Here is a 21,887-nt window from a genome sequence, read left to right as displayed (position 1 = left end):
CAAATTGAAACTACGAGAGGCTATAACCACGTGAACTCCCTAGCCAAATTTGTTAATTTGGTAGTTCCAAAGTTTGCAACTCAATTTCATGAGATATAATTATGTTTGTGTGTACTCTTTATGATACCCAAAATTCTAATGCAAAATGTAAAATTGAATAGCACTATAAGTGTCAATTTTGAAACTTTACTCAATCGGAAGAAGAAACCCCAGTAAAAATTTTTCATTCATACTTCATGAAAAAATGTTCAGAGTTGACAGGACTGAACAAAAAATATGACAAGAAATTCGAAAATTATGTAGGAATATATCAGGAAAAGGAATTCTTCGGAAAAATTTAACGAGACACTTCAAAAATAATAAAGTACCTCTTCGGGTTATGTATGGAAGTTTCAGAGAATATTCCAAGCTTTCCTTACACTTCTGTAGCCGGCTTTGCATTGAATTTTGGGTGGAATAGTTCGACTTGGAAAAATTCTTTTAAAAAATTAATTAATTCAAACAATACCAAAAATATCCCTTTTTACAGTTTCTATGCAAATTTTTACAAGGCTGTCAACTGAAATATGAAATTCCCTAAGACAAATTTTTTTATTAAAGGACTACAAAGTAGGTAGTGATAGTTTTGCTCATTTTTGGTATTTTTACGCGTTTCTCATACAATTGAGAATTTAAGGGAATTTTTTTTTGCTATTCCTGAATATTAAAAAAAAATACACTTGGGAGAAAAAATTGTCAGTAATCTTCAGAGTCGGTGCATTCCAAAAAATTTTAATTTTTCGTTATACAAAAAATTCGCAAAAACTGTTGATTTTCCCAGTCAAAAATATTTAGAATTTTTACTTTCTTTGGGGTTTTCCATGAAGCAGAAATCCTATTTTAGTGAAAAATTTGCTTTACGCGTGATTATTGTTTGAAGAAAAATACAGACTCATCAACTGACAAAGAATAGATCATTTTCTACGTGCATTTTCACAGAACTTGATCTTTTGAGATGGAATAGTATACTGGACGACCTATACCTTCCAAGGTACCCTAGATCACAATTTATTTAACAGAAATAAATATAACACATAATTTTTGAATTTCCACAAAGTTATTTATATATTACTTTTTCTTTTTTTTATGTTTATGCTTTTTATGTTCTTTGTGCTTGTGTTTTTTCTCCTCTTTTTTGGATTTTTTACTTTTCTTCTTTTCAATCCATTCACCGTGCACAACAATATCAGGTTTCGTTACCGGAACTACAACACTCTTGAACACATGTTTTTGAATCGGCACTTGACTAATGGTCTCTGACTGGGCATTATTCAAATATTTTTGTTGCCTGGCTGGAAGAACTGGGCCATACATGTCTGCCAGTATTTGGGAACTTGACTCGGCTGTCCCCTCAGCTGATGTTGCGTAGTTTGTAATATTTTCCATAGTCGTATTATCAGAACTGCCGCTGTTTCGATTAGGACACGAAGCTCCAGGCATCTCCTCACCTTTGCAAATGATCGTTGAACTTTTATGCTCAATGAAGTTAATCTTATTATTCTTCACACCCACGTCATTTAAGCTGTCTAAATCCAAATTGGCGAAAATCCCTCTAGGAGGTGATGTATTTCTCTGCACATTCAACTCCCCAGGATTCTTTCCGATCAAAACTGACTTAAACTTGTCGTCATCCAGTTCCTCTTCCCTCTCAGAATCTGAATCCTCGCTGCTGCTTACAAAAATTGCCTTGAAAAGATCCTTCTTCTCCATTTCTTTATCTACTATATTATCAACCTGATCCGTCCTGTCAGATGAACTAGATGATCCTGCGAAATTTCTGTTTTGGTCAAAGTCTAAGTTTGATTCAACGCACGGCAAACATACCGCAGGTTGATCAACACTCTGCACATTCGAAGAAAGATCGACACTGTTATCTTTGCCAACTACTACCGAACTATTAACATTTTTACCAAAAATTTTTTCGTATTTAGCTTCGAAGTTGCGTTCCTTTGCCGAAGTTTTATTCTTGTCCATATTATCACATACAACCATAGCGGAATTGTTCATAGATTTCACAGTTTGGTATGATTCTGAAAAGCCTGTTTTTCGATCTTCTAAATTAGATCCGCTTTCAAGATTCTGCGATTTTATCCTAACAGCAACGTCGCTTACGCTTTGAAATGTTGAACTATTGTGCACCGATTCTTCCAGATAATCGAAAATGGAAAACGTGCTTTTTTTCGCCGTTTCTGGTTGGGCGCAGCCAGTTACAGGCTCAGCTATGTTGAACCTTTTGCAAAGAATGCTTGCAGGTCGCCACTCACTTCTTTGCCTCGTCATTTTTCCAAACATTTTCTTTGCAGCCATCTCTTTGAGCTGAACGTCGGTATCTTCACCCAAGTCCACCGCGACCAACGAATTCAAACTATCCTGATGCTTTCCGCTGACAAATCTATCACTCATGCTCCCTGTCAAAGGTTTATAAAGTCGTGCAGCTTGATCAAATTCCACTCTTTCGTGGTCTCTCTCCCATTCGGTCATCGACAATGGTTGTATATCAGACAGTCTGTTCTTTTCTCCGTCTCTCGAAAACTCTAAAAACTTTTCGTAACGCTTCTGCTTGTCGAGATCTCCAGCAAATGGCTTAAAGACTGAGCTCCTAGAATCATCTGACATTCCCTTATCCTCAGCTTCATTTCTGGGATTTGCCAAGAGTTTTTCATCTTGAGCATCCTGGCTGCATTTTACATTCGGTTCTTTAATTAGACTCAAGTTTTCAGTGCCGCCTTTGACAAAACTTTTGGTATTCAACACCTCTAACCAAGAATTTTTGTTTGCCGTGGTTGAACCTGCATTACCCAGTTTTGTGTCTTTGTTATTATTTCCGACAGTGTTCGCAGGCCGTTCAAGATTTCGGGCCGCTTGTTCCTTGCCATGCAGGTTCAACGTTTTTGTAATTATATTCGAAATTACAGAGGGTTTTTTTGGTGTTTGTTCTTGATCGGAGCATTTCTCATTCTGAGCAATCTCTGAAACAGGCTGAATTCGTTTCTTATCAACTCCGCAAGGAAGCAAGCAGCTATTTGAAGGATTTTTTTCGTTTGTGGACCCGCTGCCGACTTTGCTGGATAAAACTAGCGAGATGGGATTCGGGTCATTGATTATTCTCGCCCTATCCTCCACCCTCAAATCGTGTCGGCCAAGGCCTTTGCGCCTCGCGTTTTCCAGGCTCGTCGATTCAATCGTCGGTTCGAATCTGCTTTTCCTGATTATATGCACAGGGTTAAAGCCTTTTGGTAGGTCTGGTAACTTGAACGTCTTCCTAGCTTCAAGACGATTTTTTGCAGGTACAAACCCCTCGATACATTTACTTTGAGATGTCTCAGGCTTTTCGTGGGTCCATCTCGATTTCTGCCGACTCTTTGGCTCCAAGCTGAAATCGTATTGAGACATGTCTTCTCTAGAATAAATGTCCTCATCTTCTGCTTCGAATGCACCGACCCCAAAAGCTTGACCACGTATAGACAATTTCTTATTTTTTTCTTGCAGTTGAAAGGAACTTGGTTCAAATAGACTGATATGCTGCGACAGTATAGGTCTTTTCTCAAGTCCGGTGTAGCCGATACCGAAGAAATTATCCTTCGGGTTACATCTGTGTCAAAAATTTTATTGTTAATCACATACGTAAGACGATCATAATCCTTAAGGCTTTGAAGCGAACTTCTTTTTTTTTTAATTCCAAGATGTTTGTAATGAAATTTTCGAACAGTTAGCATATGTTTTAGTAACCTGCATTCAGTTATAATAATAATTAAAAGCTGACAGGAAAAAAAGTAACTTCAAACTAGCAATGGGAGTCACTTGAACAAAAAGGCATTTGCTTCAAGCTTTGTCAAACAAATAACTTCGCTGAATTGGATAAAATCCAGTTCGAAAACTGAGTATTCACCAGCAATATGCTGTGAAACTTTCCAAATCTTGTCAACACCTTTGATTACAAAACGGCTAACATCTGAACTTAAAAACAAAATTGATCATAACAATGCAACTGTGATTCAATTTTCATGTAATTTTGGTTTAAGATTTCTTGATAATGTTTTTAATATTACTTGAGAAATTCCTCAAGTTTTCCATCATTTCTCAGAATTTCCTATGGCCAGAATTCAAAACAATAAAATAACTGCGTAAATTCAGAAGAAATTGGGACGAAAATCAAGTATAAGATAGTCACCTGACATAGAAGTTATAAAGTTCAGAACTTTTTGCAATCTACACAATTTCGAGTGCACATATTCAGCAACAAAACCACTAATGACATTATTGATCCAATCAAAATGAATCAACTCCATCAATATCTTAGCTTCCGACTGCAAAACATCATTTTCAATATTAATTAATTCCTATTGCAATCTTAGGATTTTCTCCAAGTTTACAAAATTACAAAATATTTTTCGTAGAGAATTTGAAACATAGGATCCCCAAGGCCTGATGAGAATTTTCTAGCTATTCGAATATAGTCATAAAAACCGATAACTGGCTGAGTACAAGAGCGCGATCCAAAAAAGTTCGAGTTGTAACGCTTATCTTTATTTTTTATATTTTTTTATCTTAGTATTTTACCTGAATGGCTCGTAGTCGTCAGGAGCAAACGTGATGTTACTATCTTCTTCATCCGAACCACCGGAATCAGTTTCCATCATCTGTTCTTGCCTAGGAGGTAACGAGCAGCCGTGTACCCTAGTTTTGTCATTATGCTGTTTGATCTTGGCCTTCTCTTTCTTTGATAAACGAGGACCAACACCCTGGCCAGGCTTCCAACCCATTTGCTTCAGCAATTTAACTCCGACCGTGTCTCTAAAAGCAGAAAGCGACACAGTTTTTTGGTACGTTTTTAAAACAAAGTACGTGTTGTATATTTCATTGCGCAAACTGTCACTTCCAAAACAATTCTCTTTGACGTGACAACACGCTTCATCGCTTACACAACCATTTTCCTACATTTTCCAACATGTGTTTGTGTGTGCATTTTCACTGAGAATATTCCACCCCGAATTCCAGGAATACGGCATCATAGATTCGAATGAAAGTTGGTTGGAAAATCAAAAATCAAAATACGCCTACTTGAACAAAGTTCTATAATTTTCCTTAAAGTATACAAGCTGGCCAATCAATTGTACTGTAATTACAGCACCAAGAGAAACGATCTTGTACGTAGGATTATCTAATGTCTTGTCTAATGAGAAAAACAAAAGGACCTAAATCGTCCACTGTTAGACATAAGTTTAATCTTTACTATCTCTCGGAAAACCCGGTAGCTAGTTATTTGAGCAAGACTATTTGGCTAATTGCACATATACTTGAATCCCAAGAAGATTGTAACGAATGACACTATAAGTCCTCTATACTGCTCAATACTCATAGATGGAACAAATAAAGACCTATTACCCTGAATTACGAACAAACGGCCGAATCGAGTGCAATGAAATTTGTGAATGAAATCAACTATTTCATCCAGGTGAGTCACAATTCTTTTTTAACCAAATAACTGCCAAGGCGTCATAGTGGCGTCAAGCTTCGTCCGTGACGTAAGTGCCAAAAATCACGAAATGGCGTCATGAAGTAATTCAATGTTTGTGGTGTCTCAGGATAAATATTTGCTTTTGAAAGCATGAGTTTTAAGTATTTTCGAAGTCAAGCAATCCGGTTATGACCATAAAAAGTTATTTTTTCCATACATTCTTAAAGTTTTGAGCCCTTGGAGTTGACGAATTTTTTTCATCATTTTCTCAAATGACGTCATAGAATAAACTATCATTTTCTTTTTTTTATATGGATTTTCTTCTCTTTATTTAAGGTCATGAAATATTAATGCCAAAGCTTTCACCTAAAATATCAGTATTTTCTGATTTTGTGCATCTCTGAATTAATCTTTGTAACTTATGATAGTAATATTTTTATACATATTTAACTTATGAATATTTCTTAAGACACTTAATAATGATGAACAATTTGTTGCTAACCAACCTCCGTCGTCATTTGGAATTATTGCTCATCTAGTTACTTTTTGAGGCTTTCTCGCAGACACAATGTAATACTGAGAGACAGAAGGAGAGACTCGCAAATATCATTCTGGACTTTCAGAATCTGGAACTGCAAAACTTGGCAAAGCGTACAAACGTCCACCAACCATGTCAATCCAAGATGTTTTGCAAACACTTCTATACTTACTTAACAGGTTTCAGAATCTCTTGTAAGACCGGAGTTCCAGGAATCGGTCCATCTTCAGAAAATTTAGTTCTTTCTCTTTTGGTTCCTTTACTCTCGTGAGAAGCATAGTCGGCAGTTGTCCTGATAGCAGTTGGCGCAATTCCGAATTGCCCTGTGTCTTCGTCATCCATGAAATCTTGAGGTGTTTGAGCTTTGCTCTCAGCCTTGCTGCTCCGAGAGGATTTGAATTGCTGCGGTCTCCAGCCGTCACGTGTTCCCACAGTATTAAAGTATCCAGCAGAGAATCCACCAGTAAATGCCCCATGAAACCTCCTTCTTCCTTGTTCATCGCACGCATATTGATCCTCTATTGTCATCGGTTTTTTTCTTGGGAAATTATCTGTAGAAAAAGATTTCATGATGTGAAAGTTCAACAGCTTTCACGAGCTTGTGTAGATATTAAACATCGAACGAAAATAACATTTGATTGGTCATTTTAATAATTCAGTCTCTCTAAATACGTGAATAAACAAAAAAGGAGTTCTTGCAATTTCATATTCCAGAACAAGGTTAGCAATAATTGATAAGAATATGAATCTATTGTTCGTTTACCGTAGTTGAAAGAATTATTATTGGAAAATTAAAAGAGTGGTGAATCCAATCAATAACAATGCCCCGCAACTCATAGTTAAAATATCAGACTAGAGTAATAACGCACCTTCGTCCAGAGGATCTAGTGCCGTTCCGAATATAACATAATTCTCATCATCTGAGTCGAGCATTGCGCTGAATATTTGATGAACCAAGATTAGATTTAAATTCAATATTACGTTTTATCAAGCACCATTACTATCTTGCACTTGCGGACACGCAGGTTATGTTATTCTTCAGACCGGGCTCATAGGTTTATAGAGATATACTGCGCGGTTTGTGGCTCATTCGCGTTGCTTTATGCCTACAATATGACGTTTCGGAAAAGATTATTATAAGTTTACAACCATGTAGTATATGGTGCGTTCCGAAATTGGCTGGCAGTACTGAAAACTCCCTAGGGCAGAGGCAGAGCTACTCACGAGCTCGGTAGCGCAAAAGAGATAAAAGATTTTTGACAGCACTCAGAGTGAACATCGGAACGCACCCTATATCGGTTATATATCGAATGTAATAAGGTATTACATTCTTATTTTATCTCCACGCTGTATAGTGAAACGTATGTATGTACATACATACCTTAGAGTGCCTATGATGCGGCTCTAAATTTCGTGTTCGTAAATGGTATAATTATACAATAAATGGATGTAACGTGCGTCAGTTAATTACAGCACTAATAGCATGATATTATAGTTCTCTATAGTGCAAGAATCTCGTAATATAGGTTTAGCCTTCGATTGATGATTTTCACTGTTGTGTTCAATCTGGGGATATTTCGAATAGTTAGATGATTTGGTTACAAGATTCCCACTTATTCCACTAAAGATCCTTTCACTAAAACAACGCTTCGTTCATCGAGTCCAAGACGAAAGAGACAGAAGTAGGTATTCGTTCTTTGTCTCATACTGTACCGCACGTGTAAGACTGAGAACGAATACCTACTTTTGTCTCTCTCGCACCGTACTTCTAGATCGCAACAAGTTTGGCGGTCAAATCGTGAACTCAAAATTGTGGTCACACTAAGTGAGACCCCCTCCCGCTCCTCGCGGGTCAAAGGAAATTCCAGACCCCTTTATGTAAGACCGTGGCCTGGGCGAACTCACCCTAAGGGTGACCATTAGAGGGGAAGAAGCGATATAGAATAATAGTAAACACTAAAGAAATACTAGTGTTCCGGCTGGATGTTACCACAGGTTGCGTAACCGTGGGATATGTAATTAAAACGAAAGTACGCGCCACTAAATTAGCAAGTTTTCCAAAACAAGGCTATCTGAAGTGTGCAGTGAGGTGAAAACATGGCACCGTATTCTTCGATATTAAATATCTCTGGTCTACGAAGGATTGTTTCCGTACAAAGTAAGCTTTATTACCGCAAACTCTAAATATCTATCATAAATCAAAGCGTCGTTGTGGAAAATGTTATTATTTCTTTGATTTGACGCCCGGCACTCGTCGATTTCACCGAAATTGTTACGTCGACTTGGCACGAATTGACAGTATCCGAACGCAACATCGATTTTTGAACCTGGTATTCACGACTTGCTTCGATCTGTTATTCGACACACGTAATCATATTCGCAAATATCATTAAATGACGTTTACGATCAAGTGTAAGACTTGGCGGGCGAAATTCGATTGTTGATTTCTTTTTTCACCAAGTTATACATTGTTATCGACGTACTGTCGAAGGTTTTAAACGGTTAATAACTGTCAGAGAGACCAAAGTGGGCCGGAAAACGCCATAACCTATAAAAATGTCCAGTGATACAGCCAATGAACCAAATCTCAAAAATCGAAGTAGTCGAATGATCGATGGCTTGACAAAGTCGTTGAGTGATGAAAATACAGAGGACATCTTGAATCTGATCAAAGATGAGGAATTTTTCTCATGTTTGGAAGATGCTTCGTCGGATTTGATACCAATCATTTCAGGCTATCTAACCGAAAATAATTTGAGAAACAAGCCGCAGTTATTCGAATGCTGCGAAAAGCTGTTGAACATAATAGCGATACATTGCAACGCGGACGAAGCGCTTTTGGAATTCATTGAACAAGCCGAATGTCCTGAAAATGACACTAAATTTTGCGCCATTCTAAAACCACTGGGAACAACGTTACAAAAGATTACAGGATCCAGAGGCAGGTCTTTAGAATGGTGTATCAACACGATGAAATCGCATGTCTCCGAACTGCCACTTCCAACCAATTATAACTTTGAAGGAGATGAGGTTATTCTCGCCGAAACAGACCCAGCTGTGTTCCGACTTGTTAACATCTATCAAGAACTTTTAACATTCCTCGCGCCGTTCATCGATGAGGTGTCTCTAAAGACCAGCAAAAACCGTAACGAAAATCAGAGGCAATTACTTTTGAGCTCGTTGATTAGCTTGCTTGGCAAGCCGTTTTGTCATTTGGCGCTTGAAGACGAAAAAAGCAAGCAAAGGACACTTGCCAAAGAAATACTCAAGAGCATTTCAAACTTGACTGGCAACTTGTTTCGCTACTTCGAATACGTCGAGCAGAGAATGCTCAAAGGACAAGTTCAGAGCTCAAAAACACCTTTGGATGAACCAGAAAACGACTTCTCGTCTGGCGATGGAGATTTGTTCGCTATGGATGAAATTATCTCTGATCTGGCCTATGCCAATTACTATTATTTGATTCTTAGTCTCGAATTGGAACTTGGATCGGTGCCTTGTGTCTACGATCCTCAATATGTTCTTCATAATTCTTTGTACTTGTCTTCCTGTATGCTAAAAAATCCAGAGTACATACTGATTTGGAAAGGACTTCAGCTGGCCAAAGCAGCACTTGTTAGAATCGAAGCGTTTACTGTAGATAACGACGTCTTGGAATTAAAGATACACGAATCGTTCGTTCAGAATCTGAGTCAAGTAATGATCTACTGCGACGCACGCGAAAAACGAGACCTCGCTCTAAAGGTCTTCAATCTTTATCTAAATATATTTACTATCAAGGCAAAGTATTTGTTAATATTACACTTGTACGATTTGTTTAGTCATTCGGGATTACTCAGCTATCTTACGACTGTTGTAAAAGACTGTGTGGTAAAATGTCTGGATTCGGACCCAGTAGATCCAACTTTCACGGGTAAACGGATGTTTGCTCTCTTGGCGAAGGCCTGTAAAATGCCGTTCAAAACTTCCGTAGATTTGGTCGAAATCTCGGATGGGATAATCGCTAGCTTGAATTTGATCAGATTCCTGGTCATCCGCGATAAGACAAATGTAACTGGTATTTGGAATTATACCGCAAAACTAGAGAGCGATTTTCTCAAGCCACTCCGAACCGCGTTGCACATAACGAGATCTCATTATGAACTCAAAATTAAGGATCTTGAAGTTCAGAGGAAGCTGGATAAGTCTAAGGAGAAAAATTGTGGCAGCAAATTAGATGATGAAGTTAGCGTCACAGTCGGTGGAGAAACTCTGCCTACTATACCTTCCACGGAGAAAATTCAATTTTGTCGGCATGCACTAAATGCATTCGATGTCGTGGAAAGCATTTTGATAAGGGTCAATGAATGCATCGAAAATCGCAAAATTGAATGATACTTAAAAACTAGAAAATCGTTTTTTATCATGTTTCATTTATGGGTTTATCATATTAATATACTGCATTTTTTTTAAGAGTGTACCAATCAAAATCAAAAGTGGGAAAATTAGAAAAAACCATTTAGAAAATCTCCAGCAATGTTATTTGCGCCAATAATGGTGGAAACGAATGAAACAACTTTTCTACGGTATAATAGTAATAAATTTAGACAAATTCGGGTGATACAGGTTGAGCTATGAACACAAGAGATTTTATTTAAAATGTTCGAAATGATTAAATTTGAGTGTTTTTGAATCGTTTTGGATTCTAATCTTCTCGGGCTCATTTTGATAGCCGACCAGGTTCCTCAAATTGACGGAAAAATATTAAAAAATCTTTCATTACAGTATGTCTAAGACGGGCAAATATAATTAATGGCAAAAATCTGATGCGCCATACTTAAAAAAATATATGTTTATCTAGTCTAGGGATAAATGTTTGTACAATTTTATTTCAAATAACCTTTAGAGATCTGTCTGTCCAACAACATAAGCCTAAAAACATTAGAATCAGATAATATATACTAATTTTACACGGAATTCAACGATATAACATTTACAGCCTCCAACTGTCATTATCTTATTGTGAGCTTGCGTTGATCAACTCGAAATCACTTATATTGCTCATAAGGGATGCTGTTTCATTCATGTTTACCATTTTTATCGCAAATAACATTGCTAGAAATTTCTTCCTTCATTTCCTAACTTGTCATTTATACCATGAAAAAGTATGCACCACTGTTTTGTTTTTAATTATTCCTATTCAGGATCAGTAATGAAATGCCTCCAATTAATTATTTTCGTATAAATGTAAGATAAATAATGTAAACTTGATGTCAATAAATCGAAATTGAGCCGTTACCATACATGAATTTTCGAACATTCGCATTCCCTTCCTGGTATCAGGGGGCAATTATACAAAAATATGCCACTCGGCGGTGATGAAACACACATTTTGAGCTCAGTCCCATGAGATTTTATTATGAAATGACGAAATGGCAGCTGATTTAGTTTTCGATTATGAAGAACACCGAAATCTCATTTTGGCGACATTTATTACCAACATTAAGCGCATGCCGGTAAATCATGCGTGTAATGTCGGTGAAAAATTACTGGCATGCGTGGAAGGTCGGTAACAAATAACGCTAAAATGAGATTTCGGTGTTTTTCGTAATCGAAAACCAGATCAGCTGCCATTTCGTCGTTTCATCATCAAATCTCATGGGACTGAGCTCAAAATATGCGTTTCATCGCCGCCGAGTGGCATCATACCGGATATAGTTCGGTCCATTCAGTGCAACTGTGATAATTTGGCCAATTTCTGTGGGTGGTAACCAATCTGTAAATTTTTTTTCCAAATTTTGAAAAATTAAAAAGACGCTCCACTTCTTGCCAAAATGAGGTATTAACTGCCCAAGAGCCACTTTTATCGCTTGAGCGGTATAGGAGTTTTGCATCCCCGTGTTTTCGAGGTGTACAACGCGTTTTTATAAGCACATTAATCCCTGTATTTGTTTCGTACAGATGGGTCTTAGGGTTAGAATAGAAGTTCGTGAGTTGTTTACATCAGGAACAAATAACTGTATTAATAGTTCACGGGACATAATTACACTGATAATTTTAGTCTCATGAGTCACGTCGGACCTAAGCGAATCTTGTATGCGAAAGTCGAAGTTGCGGCTCATGAAATTCAATCAATAAATAATGAAATCACCAATTGGTGAATCATATATTCGTAAAACAAGATATTACAACTTTTTTGACATGTCTGTAAGAGAAAATTTTTAACGAAACTAGCATTGTGAAAACTTTTCAGTTCAACAAATATTGATGTCTTTACTGATGTCCATACGTATGCCGAAAATTATTCTCTTCCAGCAGTGGCATGAAAAATATCTTCGGGATGACTCGCCTCCGTCCTACGGCCCTTGCGTACCCAAAGGATCGGTCTTACCAAAAAAGCTGGCAAAAACACTCACGATAAGTTATGCGCATGCCATGTAAAATACTATTTTTGGGCAAATAATTTCCATAAAATTCACAAGCTTTTCAGGGTTACCACTCCACTTTGAAAAGCTGAAATAGTAGAAGATATTTGTTTTTCATGGAAAAATCATGGCAAAGTCCAGAAACTTCGGTCGAATTCCTGGCAAAATTCAGATTCTAAACCCAGATTTTTATATAGTTTCGAATATTGCAGTTTTAGATGGGTATGCTCAACAGACCTACTCAGCCACGCAATGGCTACTATCAGTCAGCTACGCATCGCGCACTTGACCGCATATTTAACGTCACTGCCCAGCCCTTACGGTAATTATCGTAAAAATCTCTAGCCTATAATTAGCTGGAATAATGAAGCTATCTGCAAAAAAAGCCCGACCCGAATTGGTTCAGTGGATTTCAAGTGATAACCATATATACGGACAGACGATGAATTTTATATAATAACAGGTCTCATAGTCCCTATAGGACGAAAAGTAGGGTACAGAGGAAAGGTTTCTTCGTGCTTATGGGGTAATTTTTTATGCCCAATGGGTAGCCTTTTTTAGATGAATGGAGTATGAAAAACGTTGGTAAAAAGATGAAGTTCTTAATACACGGTAAATTAAAAGTATTTACTTCACTGCAAGTTTTCTGAAGAGAACAACGGCTACATAAAAAATGTTGTTGGTTGTGAACTGTACTTCACAAACTTGAGCAGGTGAACATGCTTGGTAATAGAGAATTACATATTTCGACTACATGTAAGTTTGTACTTACATGTATTAAAACTATTTTATTAAGTCGTCTGGCCACCCTGGTCGCTCAAAAAATGGGTAGTTTTTGAAAAATTCATAAACTCGAAAGTATTAAACGAAATATATTTAGTTTTTAACACAAGGTAAGAAACGGCTTCAACAATGCCTCCAATAAATTTTAGTTCAAAATCTTAAAAAAATGGCGGCGCTGCATAAATTTCCGCAAAGATCCTCCGCACAACACGCGCGTATGTTGCTGCAGATGTATCACCGTCATGTTGCATTTGAAAACAAAATAAATTTTTTTAGCTTAGTCATGGATCGTGTCGCTACAATGTAGCATAGCAAAATTTTTTTCTACTATTGGGGAAAGATGGTAAACCAAAGAAGAGAAAAAAAATTTTTAATTCAAATTTTTTTCTCTGCCTCCGCGGAAACTTCTGCAGCACCCCCATTTTTTTAATATTTCGAAGTGAAATTTATTTGAGGCATTCTTGAAGCCGTTTTTCGCCTTGTGTTAAAAAATAAAAACATTTCGTTTTATCCTTTCGAGTTGATGAAGTTTTTAAAAATATATATCTTTTCCGAGCGGGGCCAGGGTGGCCAGATGCCTCAAGTCTCAACAAAATATTTCATTTCTTTAGAGGTATCTTGTATGTACGTTGTATGACGAAAGGTAAAAATTACAGTAGAGCGTCGATTATCTAAACTAATTAGGACCGGGAACCATTCGGATAATCAAAGATTCGGATAACCAAACAGTGTGAAAAAAATGCTGATTCCTTCAATGTACATACGTATGTATTTCAAACAGATGAACTATCTTCTTACTCCATACATAGTACTTTTGGTCAACATTTATAACGCTCACATAATAAAATATATAGTGTATAAAATATTTGTATTGAAAAACAAGTGTCTTCGCGATGTCGCGCAACAAAATCTCATTTTGGCGACATTTGTTACCGACCTTATACGCATGCCGGTAATTTTTACTGACATTACACGCATGCATTACCGGACATCGCCAGCTTCTTCGAATGAACATTCCAACGTTTAGCTGCTAATTCTGGCTGCTAGCTTCAGTCTCGTTGGTAGCAGACGACACTGGTGGCCTTGAATCGGTCAGAATCCACCTCTCTATGTGTACTTCGCCAATGTTATTGACTACGATCTTTCGAATGTAAACGCGCAATATCTAAGTATTACACAATGTCTGTTTAGATACTACGGCATTGCAAGAGTGCAACGTCTGGATGTTTCGATATTATAATTTTTTTCAAAATGTACACTACTGACTCAGAACAGGAAACTTTATAGTCCGATTCGTAAAAATAGTAGACTTAAAGGATCTCAACTGAATATAGAGGACAATAATATGGGAACCAGTTTGTGAGGCCTGTAATAGCATAGAGATATAGATAATGAAAGACTTATAAAAAATTTTGGCCATAGAAATTCCTAGAACGATAATTCAGGTTTCTCATTCTTATATCGCATTAGGTTTCAGGGGCATCTGGACTTCATACGCAGTGCGAGCTGATCAAGAACATAACTTGGCTGCCCAGGAACCGCGATCCGAATCATCTTCCAACGAAAGCGATGCTGAATATGAAAACAGCATCAGATCAAAAATTCTCAATGCTGCTATAGACTTTGTACCTGATCTCGGCTGGAGCAAGCAGGCTATCAGTGCTGGTAAATTCAAATAATTCAGTATTTCTTTACAGGTAACATTTTGATCAGGATGGTGTAACTTTAATCACGAAGAGTAGTTAAAATGAAATTGCGGCTCGAATTCATCCACAATAATAAAAAAAAAAAAACAATGTGTTTGAAGTTTCGGTCAATTTACTTCAATCGAAAATCCAAGTACTCAGTCATTCCAAGTTTTGACGATAAACGAATTAAAATTACTGCGATACTTGACTTCAAATTAACTGTTTCGTACTTACGGTTTTGTTACAAAGTTTCATTTACTCTTTAAGATTATATTATTAGAGTTTTTGATCACGTTTCATCTATCAAAACTTTAAGTACATACAACTGGCGTCACATAAAAAAAGATTTGTGAAAGCCACAGTCATTTTTCATGATATTTACTAGGTACGTTTTTTAAAATGGGTACACCAGCCTTGACATCTACCCAGCAAACGAAAACAAATTGAATTGGACTAAAAGAATTTATGCTGCAATTTCCTAATATCATATCCTCGAAACAATAGATTTTCCTGAACTATACTGGTTTTTACAGGTTTGTCTAGTAATCGAGCAGCTACTCTTACCTAAAATATCGTTTCATTGAGTATATGGACCGGCCCATGAACCTTCAGCCAGTTTTTTAGGGTCAAATTTAGGATTCAACTGAAATTTGGATATATTGTAGTGTACATTGGGTAATGGAAATTCTGCAATTTTTAGCACTCAAGCAATTGCTGTCTCCAAAAAGCATTTCGGTCAGTTTAATCATTTTTTCGAATTAGACCTTTGTCTTCGAATTCTTAGCACTTTCTACCGTCTAAATTCAGATATAATTCAATTCGTTTTTACCCAAGAAAGATTAATCTTTCTAAATACGAAATCTATTTTCAGGTCGACCTTTATAAAGTTGCGGAAAACATCTTTTTTGACTTTTTGAGTTATGTGTATGGGGAATTCCATGCGAACCCAAGCAATATCTGATCCTCATCTTTTTTTCTTTTGCTCAAAATTTTTCCTGCAATTGTCCCAACTCTGAAATAGTACCTACTTCGAATTTTCTGTCTTATTCAACAGCTTCATTGCTTGTAAATATTAAGAGTAATTTTGGAAAGGGACTTTTTTAAAATTCTCAAAAAGGGTATTTACTTGTCCAAACATTTCAAGATCGGGCCCATTGATGGGCCGAATTTTTCTTTCATTTTTTGTAGCACTTTTGATATTTCTGGTGATTTCAAACTTTGTTTAAACGGTCTGACAATTCCCAAAAAAATTCTCACAACTTCTATTTTTCACTTAGAACACTTCTAGACCGGTTTCATTATGAAGTTGATAAAAAAGTTGAATGTGCCAAGAAAATAGACAAGAATCGGTCCATAATGGAATTGGTCTAGAAGTACTCTAAGTAAAAACTAGAAGTTTTGAGAATTTTTCGGGAATCCCCAGATCGTTTATGTCGAGGAATCTGTTGAAATACAGTGAAATCTTATGAAACTTCTGGAATCCCACGAAATCTTTCGAAATCTTGTATACTTTTGTGAAATCATCGGAAATATCTGAAATCTGTGAGATCACATGATATCCCAAAAATCTTATAAAGTCATCTGGAATCTCCGAGAGAATCTCTAAAATTTCCGAAATTCATGAAGTTATTTGAAATCTTTAAAAAATTCTATGAAATTCTTGAGATCCCCGACATTACATGAAATTTCTGAAAACTCGCGAAATTTTTTGAAACGTTTTTAAAATCCAGTTAAATTTTGTAAAAACGTGGGAAATTATCTGAAATCTCTACAATCTCTGAAATTACATGAAATCTGTGAAATTCTGTGCAACCTTGTGAAATCCTGTCAAATTATTTGAAGTTTATTGGAAAATGTTGAAATCTACTAATGAAATTATTCGGAATCTCTGAAATCTTTGAAGTCATGTGAAATATTTAAAGATCGTAAATCTGGAAAACTGATTCACGGAACAACTGATGTGTAAAACAATTCGGCATTTTATAAAAAGAAGAAAATTTTAGATGTACAGTAATTATGACTATCATTCTGATATTCAAGTGATTGCAAGTAATATAATTCTGTTCCATCCATCCATCTAAAGCTATGTAAAAAGTGCCCAAAGATTGGCTGTATTTTTTTGTTTGAGATATTCAAAACCTAGCTCGAGCTAGTTTCATGCTTGTGTGAGTCACATATAATCTTATGGCTTATTCAAATTGAGACAATATGAGATTAGGAAAGTTGAAACATTGAAAAAATTTATCTTCGTAACCCTGTAATGTGGAATTTTTATTCAATTGCGGTATCGTGCAAACTCATGAGTTTGAAATTAGTAATGTTAAGATAACGAAAACTTGAAAAAAAATTCTTATTTTTGCAACTTCGGAAGAACTTAGAACGAGTTGAATTTGCAAAATATGCGTATGATAATGAGGTACTAAAATTTATAGTATTTCGGACGATCGTAAAGTTTCGAAATACCGGAATTTAGTAAAAATGGATCGTTACAGTACCGTTACAAAATTTAACTTCATAAGAATGCAGCTCCGATGTGCTCACCAGAAAATGACCAGCTAATGTTTTTGACTTTTGTTTTGAAAGGTGCCGAATCAGTTGGTTACCCCGGAGTAATTCATGGCATGTTTCCTAATGGCGGAGCAGATTTAGTTCAGCATTTTTATTCAAAGTGCAACAAAGATCTGGCCGAGCATCTCAAGTTCGAAGCGTTAGCTATCAAAGATGATTCCTCGAAGGTGCGAAAGCCCTCGGTAGTCTATGTGAAAGACGCTATAGAGACAAGGCTCAGGATGTTGATTCCATACAAGAATACTTGGCCTCAAGCTATGGGGCTAATGGCGCTTCCGCCCAACGTTCCAACAGCGTTAGCAAATCTGCTGACGCTGGTTGACGACATTTGTTACCATGCTGGGGACAGGTCTGTTGACGTGAGTATTCAAAGTCAACTTTGGTTGGTAATCGGCTGACTCTGCTCAACTGTTTCCATCTTCAGTCATGCATATCGAACAACGCTATGAAACTTCGAAATCAATAACAGAATTATATTTATGGTGTATTTTGAAAAACTGAAACGAGCAAAGGACCCTTTAAGGAGTTTTGAGCATCGCGTTTGTTTTACCGACCGTGTAGAATTTTCCTTTTCTCGACGACGAACAACATTTAGTAGAAACATCATGTATCCGTAAAATATATTCTATTTACGTGCATTTTCTGACACAACACGATACTAAGTGATTTTATGTTGGCTTACTCCGTTAGATCCGACCAATGAAACCACTTACAACTGATGTCAAGTGGTGTCAGAAAATTGACGTAAAAGGTAAACTGCCGCTATAAATGATCTGCAATCATTCCAAGTCACATGAGTAAAACAATCTAAAGTGACCTTCCTACTAAATTCCAAAGCGTCAGCCTCACCTTAGCATAAACACAAGGGGCGTTCTAAACTCTAAAACACACAATAAAGGACCAGTGAAGCCTAAATGACGGGGTATTATAATTTACTATTCTGCAAAGATGTAGTATTTTCTACGGGTTTTATATTATTTTGCGCGAAGTGCCGAAATTATGTTCATTCTAGGAGCGCTCAAACGTTTTTAGGAGTTCGCATGGCGCGCTCAAAACTCCTTAGGGCGATCGGTGAGTTGAAAATCAATACTTATTCATCAATTTCATAACGAGATACTATCACGTTGAGTATTTATTAAATTTGTATACCGGGCGGATTCTGTGAAGTCGACCAATGCAAACGACGATTCACATCCAAACGTTGAGTTCCTGTTAGGATGATAACTATGCTGGTTTCTGATAGTCAAATGATATCTTCATCTGACATCACTCAATGAGGACTTTGTGTTACGGTAAAGATTAGCAATTGCTCTTTTCGAAAGTTGTGTTTCACAAAGCGCGCTCTAAAATGACCAAAATTGATTGTAAAAAAAAAAGTCGAATATAAATGTTGAAGTTCTTAATCATAATTTTGTGGCCTTTTTTTTCCTGCATTCTTAGCAGAATTACTGTGGCTCACGAATATGCTAATTTTATGAATACTGAATATGCGATAATTCTGTGATAAAATGAATAAAAAGTTTTTATTTTCAACTCACCATCAGCAGTATACTGTATGCTGTTTCAATTGATACTTAAATGACCAAATCTAAATTAATGATAACTTGTTTACAGTTTAATTGGTACGCTCGCCGAATAGCTCTAGCTGGAATTTATAAAACCACAGAACTGTACATGCTACAAGATAGCAGCACTGATCACCATCAAACTTGGAAGTTCCTGGAAAGACGAATCGAAGATGCAGCGCAACTTCACAGAGTTCTGTCGGCTGCGCCTGGCCCGCCAGATTTAAACCAAGCAACAGAAGCTGTCAGTGCAGCATTCGTTACGGTAAGCCAATATCAGAAATGTAGGGTTTAAGGATTTTTGGGTTATTCATAACCAAAAGTAAGTCTCGTCGATAACATTGAATACATTACGATAATATGAAAATTGGAAAAAAATCAAGCACTGTAAAAACGATAAGAAAATTAAATTCTAATAATAATAATTAATAATCTCCAAAAGTTATCAATAATTTGTTTAAACAAAAAATTGTTTAACAAATTTCGGGGAATGTTTTTTGTCGTATGAAATGAATTCGTTGATTTCTCTGAGAATACACGCGAATTTTTAAGGAATTTTCTAATATTTTAAAAATTTCCGTTTTCGAAGATTTTAAATTTTGAAAAATTCAGGAAAAATCGTGAATTTTGGATACGTTTTCGTAGAAACGTGGTACGTTGCAATTGAAAAGTTTTCGGGGCACTGAACGAATAGCTTCGTACATACAGCCTTTACAAATTTTCGAAAATGAATTGAAAAATGACTGTTTGTGATTGTTATATTCTTATTGGGTCAGAAAATGTATTTTCATTGAAAAACCCTGTAGCAAACGTTAAAAGAGTTGCCCCGCAAAGCTTTACATTTTTTTTCATAATGTCGATGTTACTAACTTTTTCATTTGCGATCAGCTTTTATTCAGCTTTTATTTACTAGTTTTATTGTAATATAATATGACTAAATCTTGATTGAATTTATGAAAATATCAGATTTATTGAAACTACACGTTAGGCCTGCTACAAAATATCACAACTAACAATCTAAATGAAAAAAATCAATGTTAATTAAATTAAAATGGTGCTTCGCTTTCGTAGGAGATACTCCTGAAATATTTCTGTACCAGCTTTCAAACGATTTTAAGATATTTCTAAAGATTTTTGTCCTAGATTTGTTTGTTATTTGGGTAATATATTTTTGAAAAATTCGCGGTCACTTGAACATTGCGAAGGATGTAATTAATATATTATTCGACGCTCATTTCAACAATTATTACTTACCTCAAGAGATTTTCAATTCCCTGAATGACTGTATCATTTTTTGTGGTTCTCAGGCACGGAATATACTGGGGCTGAATTGGAACAGGTAAGCCTTATTTCCACAAGTTTTAGTAAATACAAAGCGTGTAATATATACTTAGCTAATTGACGACAACAATCAAAATAATTGTGGCAAGTAATTAGTGAAGATGGTACAAATCTTTTGTATATTCGTCATTCCGGATTATCGTTTCATTATTCATCTTCCAGAGACCTTATTTTGTTAGTAGATTAACGCATTCTCGACAGCAAATTATCACTTGATAAATGAGTTATTTAAAACTCGACAAAGTTAAATAAATTGCAATGAAAATCTGTGAGCACGAGACAAGTAATTGGAAATGTAGCTTTTATATTTTGTTATCAATATTCAGTAGTTATGATTTGTAAAAATTACCGCATCATGTAACAACGCTAAACGGAGTAGGAAAAAACAAATTTGTTACAGAAAAATGAGTCTGTAATATTCACAATAAATAATTTAAGCATAAACTTTGTAGATAACCTTTATTTTACACATAACAAAAATGTACTTGAAGAATGTAACATTTCCGTACCATAAACTTTTCCGAAACACTAACATATGAGTTTATACCATTAAATTCGTTATTAGAATAGCAGTAATGCAGCTAATAATCGTAACTTTGGAGATATGGCCGCAGCTTTATTTCTTCTGAGATAAAACTAGCTTACATAAGCTAATAAAACTTAATAAGCTATGCTTGCATCCTTACAACGTACGAAACACTGGTGTCATTCGTATATCAATTTTCGCACGTTTCCTTATTCAACTGGAAATCCAACACTAATCTAAATATCATTGCGATTTCAAATTCAAATAATTAATTTAAAATAATAATATATTAAATATCTGTTATGTATATATTAGACCCACTCAAATAAAAGATCTTTCTTCAAATTCTTGCCCCCAGAAACCATTTTGCGATATAAAAAAATGATCCGTAGGTTAGGATTAAGAGATGCTGCATCGCGGTTGAATATTCCCTCATTTGATGAATAAAGAAACAATTGACTTCATCATCTCATTCCTTACTATCTTATGAAGAGTCTTCCATAGTTTTGGGACTCAAGTAGGTCTTAACTTCCCCCTAAATCGCGATTTATCAAATCTTCCTTGGGGTCGACTCAATTTACTTGAAAATTTTACTGAAAATAATTCAAGTTGTAAAACAAAGTGTGGTATGATTTTCAGTTGAAAAATTGAGTCTTTTTTCAATAATTTATTGCTGGTGCACTAAAAAAAAACGTCCAGCTGATGATTATACCACAATTTTTTAGTAAAATTTTCAAGTGAATCGAGAAGGCCCTAAAAACATTCCTGCAATCGTGATTTGAGGAAACGCATGGAAACGCAGGATCTTAAGGAATGAAACAGTAAAAATATACGTTATTCGTATATTAGGATTAATTAACTCGACAGTAAATATATGAAATACCAGTAACTTAACACACACAAGTGATAAATATAACAAAGATGAAAACATGAATAAAAATTATACCAAGATATATGTACATGTACAAAAACAGGAC

At 35.9% G+C, this 21,887-nt stretch overlaps 3 protein-coding genes across 3 annotated transcripts; 2 read left to right on the top strand and 1 right to left on the bottom strand.

Moving 5' to 3' along the window:
• Nucleotides 1–1,084: 1,084 nt before the first annotated feature.
• LOC124415942 (G patch domain-containing protein 1 homolog) lies at nucleotides 1,085–7,071 on the bottom strand. Its single transcript, XM_046896701.1, has 4 exons — nucleotides 6,905–7,071; nucleotides 6,208–6,586; nucleotides 4,600–4,833; nucleotides 1,085–3,631 (listed from the first exon to the last, which is right to left on the bottom strand). The coding sequence occupies exons 1-4, from the start codon at nucleotides 6,966–6,968 to the stop codon at nucleotides 1,108–1,110; spliced, it is 3,201 nt and encodes a 1,066-aa protein (XP_046752657.1). The 5' UTR covers nucleotides 6,969–7,071; the 3' UTR covers nucleotides 1,085–1,107.
• A 906-nt stretch (nucleotides 7,072–7,977) lies between these two features.
• On the top strand, nucleotides 7,978–21,065 carry LOC124416131 (ubiquinone biosynthesis protein COQ9, mitochondrial). The gene is made up of 5 exons (XM_046897026.1): nucleotides 7,978–8,193; nucleotides 14,693–14,887; nucleotides 17,494–17,837; nucleotides 19,093–19,308; nucleotides 20,351–21,065. Exons 1-5 carry the CDS (start codon nucleotides 8,133–8,135, stop codon nucleotides 20,384–20,386), a joined length of 852 nt encoding a protein of 283 aa, XP_046752982.1. The 5' UTR covers nucleotides 7,978–8,132; the 3' UTR covers nucleotides 20,387–21,065.
• LOC124416028 (glomulin) lies at nucleotides 8,225–10,653 on the top strand. The gene has a single exon (XM_046896854.1). The coding sequence runs from the start codon at nucleotides 8,592–8,594 to the stop codon at nucleotides 10,407–10,409; it is 1,818 nt and encodes a 605-aa protein (XP_046752810.1). The 5' UTR covers nucleotides 8,225–8,591; the 3' UTR covers nucleotides 10,410–10,653.
• Nucleotides 21,066–21,887: the final 822 nt, after the last annotated feature.

Source organism: Diprion similis, chromosome 1, assembly GCF_021155765.1.
Source record: "Diprion similis isolate iyDipSimi1 chromosome 1, iyDipSimi1.1, whole genome shotgun sequence".
Lineage (NCBI taxonomy): Eukaryota > Metazoa > Arthropoda > Insecta > Hymenoptera > Diprionidae > Diprion > Diprion similis.
The sequence above is the reverse complement of the archived record's forward strand: the minus strand, read 5'-3'. Positions and strand labels throughout refer to the sequence as shown.